Raw genomic sequence first — 12,333 nt, 5'->3', positions numbered from 1 at the left:
GCTCTATCAAAGAAGAGATGATTAGTGTTTCTAGCAACAAATGCACATGGTGTCTGACAGGCATGATAATTTGAATGGGCCTAAGAGTAAAAAAGTTTAAGGCATTTGCAAAGTATCATACCCATTAGACAAATGCACATGTGATAGGAGCACGTCGATGCGTATTCTTTTTTAATACTCATGTATGAGACGTGGTGAAAAGGGGGAAAATATGTGTGCCCAATCATGTAAATGGCTGATGGGCATGATACTTTGCTCAAGCCTTAAATCAAAGTCATGCTTAGTTGAAAAAGTCATGCTGACTTTTTTAGTCTAAGATAATCTTGCTTTAAACTTAGGTTAGTGGTAGTTTAGTTGATACTAATGATGTTTAGAATTAACTTTTTAACCTTATATGAGAGGTATGACATGCTTTTGTCTTTTAGCTTGTATGACACCAGCTTTATTTAAATTAAGGGCTCGACTCATACTTAAAGGTCCATCCCCTTGTTTGCCTCTCTCCTCTCTTTTCACTCATTTACCTTTTCTCATATTTATTCACTTCAACTTGCTTTCTTCTCTTTCCCTCTCTTTCGAAGTCAAGGAAGCACACAAAGCAAGAAAAAGTGTAATTTATTGAGATGGACAAGCATTGATTAGAGACTTTAAATCCAAACCCAAAGACTCTCAGTCTTAAACTAATGTTATAAAGGCCACCTTATAGTAGTATTAGAAGGTACTTATGCCCTATAATAACTCAGGAGGAGATGGTTTTGTGCACTCCCTTGACTCTCTGGCTATCCAAATGTAGTAAGGCACTTTTTGGTTGTTTATACTTTCTCATAGACCCATGAGGTCTTCTGCAGACGTTAATCTCTCTCTCTCCAAAGATTTTAAATCCAAATTATAAATACTTAGCTTTTCATGCAAAAAAGTATGAAAGAAAAATACCCAATTTTTCGGCCTTGTAAAAAGGGTCTATGGGAATGCACTAATTCTAGCTAATCGAAGCCAATGTTCATTTTTCAGTTCAAAAAGTCATGCTAACTTTTTCATTGTAAGATAATCTTGGTTTATACCTGGGTTAGTGGCAATTTAGTTGATATAATGATGTTGAGGGTTAATTTTTTGGCCTTATATGAGAGGTATAAAATGCCTTTGTCTCTTAGCTTGTATGACATCACCTTTATTTAAATTAGGGGCTCAACTCATACTTAATGGTCCATCCCCTTTCACCTTTCTCCTCTCCTCTCTTTCTACTCGTTCACGTTTTCTCATATTTATTCACTTCCACCTGCTTTCTTCTCTTTCCCTCTCCTTCAAATTTACACCCTCTCTTTTCGTCTCCTTCAAAATACACCCTTCTTTTCCCTTTTACAAGTTCTTAAGTTAATGTAAATTTTCTCTAAATGGGGCCTTAGAGATTGTGTTACCTTGTTAGAAGGAGGGCTACAATGGTTTGCCATCTTGTTCTAAATTGGAATCATGGTGCATTCTTTCACATTCAAGCATAGGTGGACTTTGTATATGGTCCACGCATAGTCCACATTACTGATCTTCAACTCTTGTTAAAATATGGTCTCTGGATGCATCTGGTGTAGCTACAAAACACCCTCAAATTCCAAATAGCTACCTTGTAGTCATAGTTAGGCCTTCTACTCCCACTTCCTCGTCAATGACTTAATCTTCCTCATATGAAAGCACCAAGGTGAAGATTATTTTCTTGATCTATCAACAATGTAGTTCTGCTTGTATCTCTTCCCCAGATGAAAGCACCAAGGTGAAGATCTATTTGCTGGATCTATCAACATGGTCATGCCTATACCTCTTTTGACGTCAATATTGCTAATTACATCGCTTCCATCCACAAGCAAGTCATGGAAATAATTGCATCCATAGCTCTTTCCAACAACATTTCACTCTTCTAATGCTCTAGTGTCTCTAATTTCAAAAGTTGAGTTCAACTCTAGAGAGGTCCCAAATTATTGCTAGCTCTCAAGGGGATAATCACTGACCTTTTTCCTTGTTCGCAATTTCTTATGTGAGACTCTTTGTTCCTCATCTACGTGTGATCCACTAGATGTATTAGGGTTTCTTTTATGATAAAGAAATTTATCCTGAGTTACCAAGCCTCTATGCTTTAAATTTTGTAAAGATGAGAGAACAAAGTGCTCGACCGATCCATCACCTTTGAATTGACTCATGCACGACTGATCAAATTGATTCCTCCTGCTGATGGGGTCTCTCTCCACCCTAATTCAGGTGACGATAGCTCTTCAAGTATCATTTGTGGGTGTTTTTAGTTCCCTAGTTCAATCTATAGAATCAAGAAGACATAGTTGTTTTTGGCATTAGCTACACTTATCGACCCCTATTTAAGGTCAACATTTTGTTTTAAAAGAGCCTCTGAACATCTTTGACAAATTCAAAAAGGGCTCACCGCTTTTTCCATTTTCTAGGGAGAGTTGATTCCCTCCAATTACCATTCCTTTAATATCCATGATGGGGAGGGATTTGGAAAAATGATAAACAAATAATAACTAACAATATGTTAAAGTATAATGAAATAATTATAACAAGAATAGACAAATGATTGGTGTAACGTCCCATAAAATGGGAACTAAGGAAATAAATTGAAGAGCATAAAATCCTAGAATTCACATAAAAACTTATAATTTGAAGGAATACGAGGTTGAGCTATAAGATTCAACTCAATGTTATAAGCCTCATAAATAAGTTGGACTCTCACTTCTAAGTCTTTTACCTTTTTGCAAACACACAATATGCCATTTGGTTTCTAACCTTTCTTATAGATTTAAGTTAGCAAGTCAAAGAGGGTTTTGTTGTAGCTCACTACATAATCTTAAACTCTTTTCTTTCCAGACACTATTTGCATCCTTCAATTTAGATTGGATGAGTAGATTTGATATGCAAGACAAAATTGGATTCATCCTAATTTCAACATGACTTGCATTTTGTTTTGTTTTATTTTCAGAGCCGGCTTTGTTGTGTGAGGCACTTACACCAACCAAGCATCTCGTGGAGAACTCTTTCCCCCCACCTTATTTATTCGGTGCCACCTCAAGTGTGGACTCTCCATACTTAACGAAAACTTAGAGAGTGGAGAAGATACTAGGACCCATGCATGCGGGACTTGCATTGAATATATAAAAAATAAAGTGTAAGCACTTTTCTTGGTCTTGTTTACAATAGTGTAAGATCAATTGTTTCCTTCCAAGAGGGTTAAGTTTGAGAAGAACATTCTAGGATTCCAATGGAGTGACTTAAACTTCACTTGTGGCTTAATTTTTTTTAAATTAGTAAGAATCCATATGATTGTTTATATTCTTAGGTAAAGCAATAACAAGTCGGGGAAAACATGCATTACCTGTCTACCCAAATAGAACTATGATGTTCTAACACGTAGTTTGTTTGGATGGTGGCAGGTAAGTGGACCCCAACCTCGAAACCTGGACTGCCTGAGGATTCGACATCTTTTTTCAATATTATGTTTGTCAAACTCAATATTATTAAAAATTTTGAATTTTGATCAAAATTTTTGCAAACTCTAGTTGTTGCATTTTTTACTTAGGTGTGTCGAACTCTTGATCAAAATTTTTACAAACTCTAGTTGTTGCTTCTTCCTCATAGCTACCACCCCCTTGCTTTGGCTCCCTGCTCAATCAAGTCCTGCTCCGACTATGCTTCTTCTCTCTCTCTCTCTCTCTCTCTCTCTCTCTCTCTCTTCTGATTAATACCTATTGCATCCCCCCTTTTTTCAACGTATTGCGATGCTTTGGTGCCTTCCTTGATTTCGGTTTCTCCACTTAGCAGGGTGTTATACTGCCTTATGGCCTTCTTTCTTTCTAATCCAAAAAATTCACAAAAATATACATGCAAAAGCTTTAGTTTTTAAGTTCACAAAATCATAAATTCACTTTTTTATAAAAGGAAAAGGAATGTAGGACGCATACGTAAGCAGGGTTCGTATATTGCATGTCATGTGCAAGTTTTCCTAGTAGTGCACCCTCAGGCATGGCTTAAGATGCAACTACTAAGGCTTGTTAGAGGCGAGTGATCTTAAGAAGCTGGCAATAAGATATTGCCAAGGATTTTAATCTTCACATAAGTCATGGTCTTGTGCTTCTAAGCTACTTATGAGAAATAATATTGCCAAGGGTCACAATCTTTGCAAAAGTCATGGTTTTATGCTTCTAAGCTACTCATGAGAAAAGATTAAAATAACATTTATTTAAAATTGCTGTTGATATTCGTATCTTCCCTTAAATGTAATATGGCCATCTGAATTCCAATTCCATGTAAAGAGAGTTGATATAAGGCATAACACATTTGGTCATGTTGTCATAGGAAACTTCTCAAAAGAGGTGATGTAAAGAGGGTTGATGTGAGGTAAAACACATTTGATGATGGTGTCATGGCAAACTTCTTCGAGCGAATTGATATAATACGAGCGATACTCAAATAGTTACCAATGGGTTGATTAATGTTGCAGCTGTACAAAACATCATGAACATAGTTTCAAGTTCAACATGTTTATATTGGATGTCAAGGTGTGTGTAGAGGTGCTAAAGGAATCATGAGAAAAGACATGAATGATTATTTACGGTAGGCAGCCTAGAAGGAAGTTTTCTTTTTCTAAGCCCTCGTTAAGCCATGTGTCGTGATTATAGGCATTGATCTTGACAAGGGTTTGAAACGTGTTTTTTAGAAAAGCAAACCTTTGTGAGCTCTCCTTAAGCCACGTGGACAATTTTAGGCCCTTGATTTTAGATTGATTTAAAGGACTAAAACACTACTTCCAAAATTGACCCAAAAGCATACTTTTGTATTCATTCTTCCCGCAAATCTATTATATAAGGAAGGAGATAATTGCATGTTTTGTTTCTTGCCATCGGGTTTGAGTAATTGTTGGACAAAGCTCACTCGAACTCCAATTGGAGGTGAGGATTCCGGTTCAATTTGGAGTTGGGGAAATGACGGAAAGGCCGCCTACCGCAACCTAGTAGCACTATCTCCTAGTAAGTTACTGAAGCTTCCAATAGCTCTTGCAAGAATTGGTTAGGTAAGCAAGAGCTATTGGAAGCTTTGGTAACTTATGAGGAGATAGTGCAAATATTTTCGATATTTGGGCGGTTTGTGATCACTTTCGATAGTAACAGAGCACTTCTTCTCAAGGCAGGACAAATTGCCCATTGTCATGCAAGGAGCAATGAGAGGATGTTTGGGCATTGAGCATCATCGTTTGAGGTTCTGCTATACTTCTACATCTTTGTTGCGGTGGTAAGACCAACGGTGGACATCGGGTGCTCTGAGGATATATCTCCGTTGCGTCATCCATCTTTGTTAAATCGTTTCATGTATTGTTTTGATCCGGGCATCGCCTCGGCCCTATCTGAGCATAAATAATATAAGCTGCCTTGCACAGCTTTTGTTTAAATGAAATCAAAGGCCCCGTCGTATCGTTTAGGGGGTTCTTGGAGCGTCTGAAGATCAGGATATTAGTAACATTACTTTGTGTATTTAGGGTGGTATTATTAGTCTGGATACGGAGATACAGAGAATAGGAGTATGGCGGTAGTCAATACTCTCGAGCGTCGTTGTTGTGATAGGTGAAGCCTTCAGGCAAAACTGGTGGCAAATGGCGTTAATTAGGACAAAAAGGAAGGTGGGTTTTTTAGTTGCCTGCGGCTTGTCTGATAGGTTCACCACGTCTTACATTAATCAACCCAAAAAAAAGTCCAAGACATAATCTTATTAGGGTTTGTATGAGCTGTGTACTCTACTCAGTTTCCCCCTTCGCACTGCATCATAATGAGGTTAAACTTGATGCTCAACAACTTTCCTCAAGGTAACATCGTGACTGGACTTTTCTCATCATTCTAATGTCCTTGACCGCATGACCAACCAAACAGTTTATAAACTTATGCTTGCATTTCCATGTGTACCTCTACTAGCTTATCTAGATTCATGGCCGTTTCAATTGTCAATAAAGCTTTGAGTGTGGCACCTCCTTTCACAAGGATGGGGTTACTGAAGGATTCACACCTGCTTGTTTTGACAATTTGCTGCGTTTTGCAATTGAGTCAATTGACAGGTCCTAGTTTTCTTTTAAGAACTTCGTTTGGATGACCAATAATCGGAGGGGTAAAATGGATGGTCACAGCCAATTAGGAAGATAGTGGAAGTTGTTCTGATGCGTGCCCCATCAGCAGCATTCAAGGAATATGGAGGTGAAGTCATTTTAAAGAGTGTCGCGAAAAGGCAATGCATGGCCTTGAGGAAGATGGCTTTAGAACAGGAAAAGTTTTGGAACAAAAGCTTAGTCGAACAAGTCTTATGTCAACCTTGCATTCAAATTGATTCTCCTACACTTGCTTCTCTTTTACGCTGGTGTGGTGATACGAAGGCCTTGTCTCTTGGCACTTGCATCCATGATCATATAAAAAAAAGTGGTCTCGAGAAGAACATGTTTTTGGGAAATCTCCTTGTACAAATGTATAGCAAATGTGGAGCTTTGAAAGATGCACGCAATTGTTTTGGCAAACTTCATCAGCGAGATTTGTACTCTTGGAATTTTATGATCAGAGCGTATGCTCACCACGGGCAAGGGAAGGAGGCTTTCACTCTTTTTGAACAGATGAACGTGGAAGGAATTATGTCAGATGATAAAACCTTGATTTGCATTCTCTCCGCATGTGCTATGCTATCAAATCTAGCTGAGGGGACAAGGTTGCATGCCCGCATAGTGAGCAGAAAATTTGATTCAGACACCTCAGTGATGACAGCCCTTGTCTACATGTATGGCAAATGTGGCAGCATTAAGGATGCAGAAAGATTGTTTGACAAAGCACCTGAGCAGGATGCGGACTTGAGGAGTGCCATTATTGCCACGTATGCCCAGAATGGGAAACGCAAGCATGCTCTCAGACATTTTAATCAAATGCAGCAAGATGAAGTCCTGCCAAACCACACTGCCTTAGTTAACATTCTCTCTCTGTATGAAAGTGAGGCAGACCTTGCTGAAGGCAAACAAATGCATGCCCAGATAATCAACAGTGGTTGTGAATTGGACATCGCTGTGGGGACTGCCCTTGTCAATATGTATGGAAAATGTGGCAGCCCGGATGATGCTCGCAGAATATTTGAAAAAATGCCTGATCGTGACATAGTCTGCTGGACTGGCATGATTACAGCATATTCTCAAAATGGACAGGGCAAGGATGCTCTTGCAATTTTTGACAAAATGCAACAGGAGGGAGTATTGCCAAACAGGGTTACCTTTGTCAGCATTCTCTCTGCATGTGCGAGTCAGGCAGTCTTACCAAAAGGAAAGCGTATGCATGCTTACCTTGCAAGCATTGGCTTTGAGTCAGACGTTTCTGTTGGGAATGCGCTCATGAACATGTATGGCAAATGCGGTAGCTTGCCTGACGCTCTTAGGATGTTTGGCAGAATGCCAGAGCGGGATGTGATCTCCTGGAATGCCATGATTGGAGTGTATACTCAGAATGGGCATAGCAAAGGAGCCTTGCAGCTTTTTCATCAGATGTGGGACAAAAGATTCAGACCAGACAAGGTGACCTTTGTCAGCATCCTCTCTGCATGTTCCTGTCAGGCATCCCTCGAGTGGGTTCATGAATGTATAGTGTGCGCTGGATTTGATTTAGATGTTGAAGTCAGAAATGCTCTCATCAATATGTATGGCAATTGTGGTCGCCTGCAAGATGCACGCAGGATCTTTGATCAAAGGCTGCAACATAATGTAATCACATGGTCGGCCATGATTCGCATGTATGCACAGCATGGTCAGGGCAAGGAGGCGATAGAACTCTACGAGATAATGCTGCAGGAAGGACTGATGCCTGATAAAGTTACCTTTGTTAGCATTCTTTCTGCTTGTAGCCATACCGGTATGGTTGATGAGGGTTGTCAGTTTTTGACTTCCATGGATCAACATCATGGTATCACTCCTGTGGTTGAGCATTTTAATTGTTTGATGGACGGACTTGGGCGCGCAGGACAATGGGATCAGGTAAAGAGTCTGATCAATAACATGCCAATCCAACCAACTGCTGTGTCATGGACAACTTTGCTTGGTGTCTGTAGGAATCAGATGAATCTGGAATGGGAGTTACAGCCTGTAAATCATGCCATTGAGCTTAACCCATGGGACCTTGCATTTTTTGATGTTTTTGAAGGATGAGGGGTGGAAGAAGTATCTGGGCTGCAGCTTACTGAAGTGTATGCTCTTCTTGCCTAGCATATGCCAGGATCATGCTAGTCCATGCAACCACATTAAAATGAGGCAATCTATCAAAGACACAATGTGCATTCTCCGTGCTACCACATTTCATACCACTAGAGTTTATCCAATGTATACTACTCGGGAGTGGTTTGATCTATCTTTGTGAAGGCACCTTGGTTTTTTAGAATTCCTAAGGAATTTCTCTCTTGCTTCTATTGTCGCAAGGCTAGTGCAAGCCTTCAAAGCACCAACAAAGGTTTGATAATTTTGTGTGGTACCTTCCTAGTGCATTCGTGTAGACCATTCCAAAGCTAGTGCACCCTCTTCTTGCTTGGCATATCTAAGGGTTATGCTACTCCATGTGAACACATTATAGTGAGTGTTAACCCATTTTTTCACTACTGGTTGGTGATATCACTTGGTGGAGAGTGGAAATTTTGTAGAGCTAGGATTGTGCAAATGTGCCCAAGATGATTGTAAGGAATGACAAAAGAGAGTTGTGTAAAGAGAATAGGGTTGGACCTCCCTTCAAAAGGTGGCATATATAAAAGGCCAAATGGTTGACTTTGTTCTTCACTTGTTGGCTGCACACATTGGAATACAAGCTCTCTTTCTTCTCTGTGGAGTTGTCTCTCGTTCCCTCAGAGTGCCTTTTGTGGAGATTTCATGAATGCAATGTTCTCTTATCCTCTTCCTTTTGTCTCCCCTCCCCCTTCTTCATAACCCCTCCCCCTTGTCCCTCTTCTTCTTCTTATGGATTCATGATTGCAACAAGCCAGGACTCACTAGAGTGACACTAGTCTATGGCATTTGCATGCATTGCTATAAACCCAGAGTAGCTTGGAGGAGTACTCCATCGATGTTCCTGCAAGATATTCATGACACATGAGTCACCACCAGACTACAAATTTTTTGCACCGCTGTCAAGGATTTCTAGGTGTGCTTTGGCATTGCATTTGCTTCTCTCATTATGTATCCATTTCCCAATGCTAAGTATTATAGAGAAAAGTTTTTTGCTTTTTGTGTATAGAAAGGTGAGTAGAAGAGAGGTATTGGAAGTCATTTGGAGTGATTTTGAAGTCGTTTTGGTGTTTTTTAGTGTTCAAAGTTTGTAGAAAGATAGTTTGCGTGATTGCTAAGGTGTGTATGATAGCAAATCTCAATAAAAACACTGAGATAAGAGTGGTTTGAAAGGAGAACACCATGACTTTTTGCAAAACACCCCATTTTTCCTTAAAAAGTTGTTCTCTCTTATTGTTTCTTGCACTGAGTAGGTAGAATAGGTAGATTAGCACCCCCTGCACACAAAAAACTCTTCATATAAATTGAAAATCAGTTTGAAAATCATAAAACTTCCATTGAAGAACTACATGGAACACATTGCCATATTCTTAACGCGATGCCATGTCGCATTATACCATAGTGTCATGTTGCATTAGCTAACCTAACCCTGACAGATCCCACCAACTATCGACTGGCATTAAACACACATTTAATGCTATCAGTCACCTACCCATGTTGCAATAAAAAGTCAATCCAAATTGCATTAGCTTTAATATAGGGATAGTGCATTAGCATAATGCAACACCTAGAGCATTACTTGTAATGCGAGGTGGAGGCATTGATGTAACACTACGTCCATAGGAAGAATCATAACGTAGTGTCTGGGAGAAATAACCTTGATGCAACACCTATTGCATTATAATGCGGCACAATGCATTATACGTAATGCAAAATCGGGGGATGATAACCTTAATGCAACATCCATAGCGATATCCTCAACACGGCGTCTAGCCACCCCTTGATCCTGCGTTGAAGTGGAATCAACAACACTGACCAACACATGCACTTAAGATTAGGAACAATCATAAGAGCTGATCTTGATGCACATGTCTCGCATTTTTCTAAACAAAAGCAAACCCATTTGCAAAAGAAGACTTTATGTTGCCTACTCCCACTATGTCACTTGCATAGTTATTTCCAAGATGCACACAACGTATCTTTCCACTATCATAAGTGGAGAACCATTCCCTATGGGGTGTAACATGGAATGAAGCACCAGAATCCAAAATCAAATCTTGGGAGTATGCATCATCTAAAAATTTGCGAGTAAATTAGACATAAAGAGAATGTCATTGTCACTCTATTATTAGTGACTGCATTGATCTCCTTGGTCTTCAACTTCCTTTATCCTCCCTTGGACTCTTTGCCTTCTTATTTGCACCCCAATTTGCATTCTTTTTCTTATCATTTTTCTCTCTTTTTAGCTTGTAGCAATCCTTTTTCATGTGGCCCTTCTTGCCACAATGGTAACACTCAAATTTCTGTGCCCTAGATTTGCTATGAGATTTCCCTCTTTCTTGGGACTTCCCCTTGAACTGTGATCTGCCCCTTTGCACATTTAAGGATGCATCATGCTTGTTGCCATACATAGACTTCTTCTAATCTCCTCGACCAATAAGCTATCCACAACATCATCAAACTTCAGTACTCCACCAGGTGTAAAGTTACTGATAGTTTTACGGAAGATATCCCATGAGGATGGCAATGAACACAAGAGGAATATTGCCTTAGTCTCCACATCAAAATTCAGTTTTCAAGCGTGAAGCTGGCTGAAAATAATATTGAATTCATTCAAGTGAGAAGAAATGGAGACCCCTTCCTTCATCTGCAACTCAAACAACCTCTTCATGAGGTAAACTTTATTAGAGGCAGCTTTCTTCTCATAAGTGGCACATAATTTCTTCCACAAATCTTCCATAGTCTGCTCATTTACTACTGTGAAATAAACTGACTCTATAAGATGAATTCTAAGAGTAGACTTTTATTAATGCATCCAATTGATTCTAATCATCCTCAGACATAGCTACAGGCTTAGTTGCAATCCCTTCCAAGGGTTTAGTCTACTTCTTTTGAATAAGCACATCCCTTATATGTTCTTTCCACAAAGAAAATTTTGTACCATCAAACTTTTTAATGCTAAAAAAACTCCTTTTTAGACATGGAAGAGGATGCCATGATGCAAATAAAGCAAAATCCTAAATGCTAGTGCTTGCATGAAAGAATCACACCAAATACTAGGTGTACCCAAATACGTCTGCCACACAATGGAGGGTAATATCACCAAAAACTCAAATCTCAAAGCATCAAAATGCATCTGACTCATGTGCATATACTATGCATCCATATGAGCAAATCTGGCCCAAAAGAAAATGCCAACCTACAATAACAAAAAAATGGCAAACCCAATGCCAATAAGAGCCAAATGCCTCAAGCATATACACCGTTCATGGGAATAAGCATCAATAATGTATCATCCAAGAGAGCGTAGCACTATCAGTGCATTAACTGCAATGTGTCAAAACTGTCCCTCAGCATTAAAATAGCATCTGTGTGCTAAACGTCCATCAATAAAGCATCCCAGAAGGCAATCTGGGCCTATCAGCACATCCAACAAGGATCATAATGCCTCCAAATGGCTTGTAAAGCACCCACTGCAACCCAATGCAAACCATGAATGCGCAAATATGGCTCAGACTACAACCAGAGTGATGTCCCAAAAATCACAGCCCCACGACAATGATTGCTACTGAAAAAAGGACCTGAGATGCCTCAAAACATGGGCATCACTGCATAATTGGGCTCAACAAGACAATATGCAAATGTCTCTCTCTTATTAAGTCCAAAATCCCAACCGACGGATGCGAAGGGGGGAGTCAACCCTTGTAGTTTATTTGCAAGTAAGACCTTAGTGAAAAGCCCACGTGTCACCTCTGTGAAAAATTAAAGGATTTTGCAACATCAGAGACATAGATCAATGACATAGAGCATTAGACACCAAATCACCCCAAAATTTGCAGGCCACCATTTTGGCACGTCCCTGATCGAACGAAAAATGGTGGTCTGTGGAGTGTATCCGAATCATGGGCATCTAGAGCTTACACGAGTTCAAAGAATGCAAAATGATTGCTTCCATCGAGTTTTTCTTGCTCCTGCTACTTCTCTCAAGCTTTCCGGAAGCTAGATGGAGGCCTAGAAGAGCTTTGGAAATGGTAGCTAGACTCAAGCTCACGGTTCACAAAAAAATA

General features: G+C 39.6%; 1 protein-coding gene across 1 annotated transcript; it reads left to right on the top strand.

Moving 5' to 3' along the window:
- Positions 1-6,193: 6,193 nt before the first annotated feature.
- Positions 6,194-8,203, top strand: LOC147894974 (pentatricopeptide repeat-containing protein At1g74600, chloroplastic-like). Its single transcript, XM_087384276.1, has one exon. The coding sequence runs from the start codon at positions 6,194-6,196 to the stop codon at positions 8,201-8,203; it is 2,010 nt and encodes a 669-aa protein (XP_087240402.1).
- Positions 8,204-12,333: the final 4,130 nt, after the last annotated feature.

Source organism: Dipteris shenzhenensis, chromosome 13 (genome assembly GCF_047967505.1).
Source record: "Dipteris shenzhenensis isolate YYH24624 ecotype China chromosome 13, Dip_SZ_1.0, whole genome shotgun sequence".
In the NCBI taxonomy this organism is placed as follows: Eukaryota; Viridiplantae; Streptophyta; class Polypodiopsida; order Gleicheniales; family Dipteridaceae; genus Dipteris; species Dipteris shenzhenensis.
The sequence above is the reverse complement of the archived record's forward strand: the minus strand, read 5'-3'. Positions and strand labels throughout refer to the sequence as shown.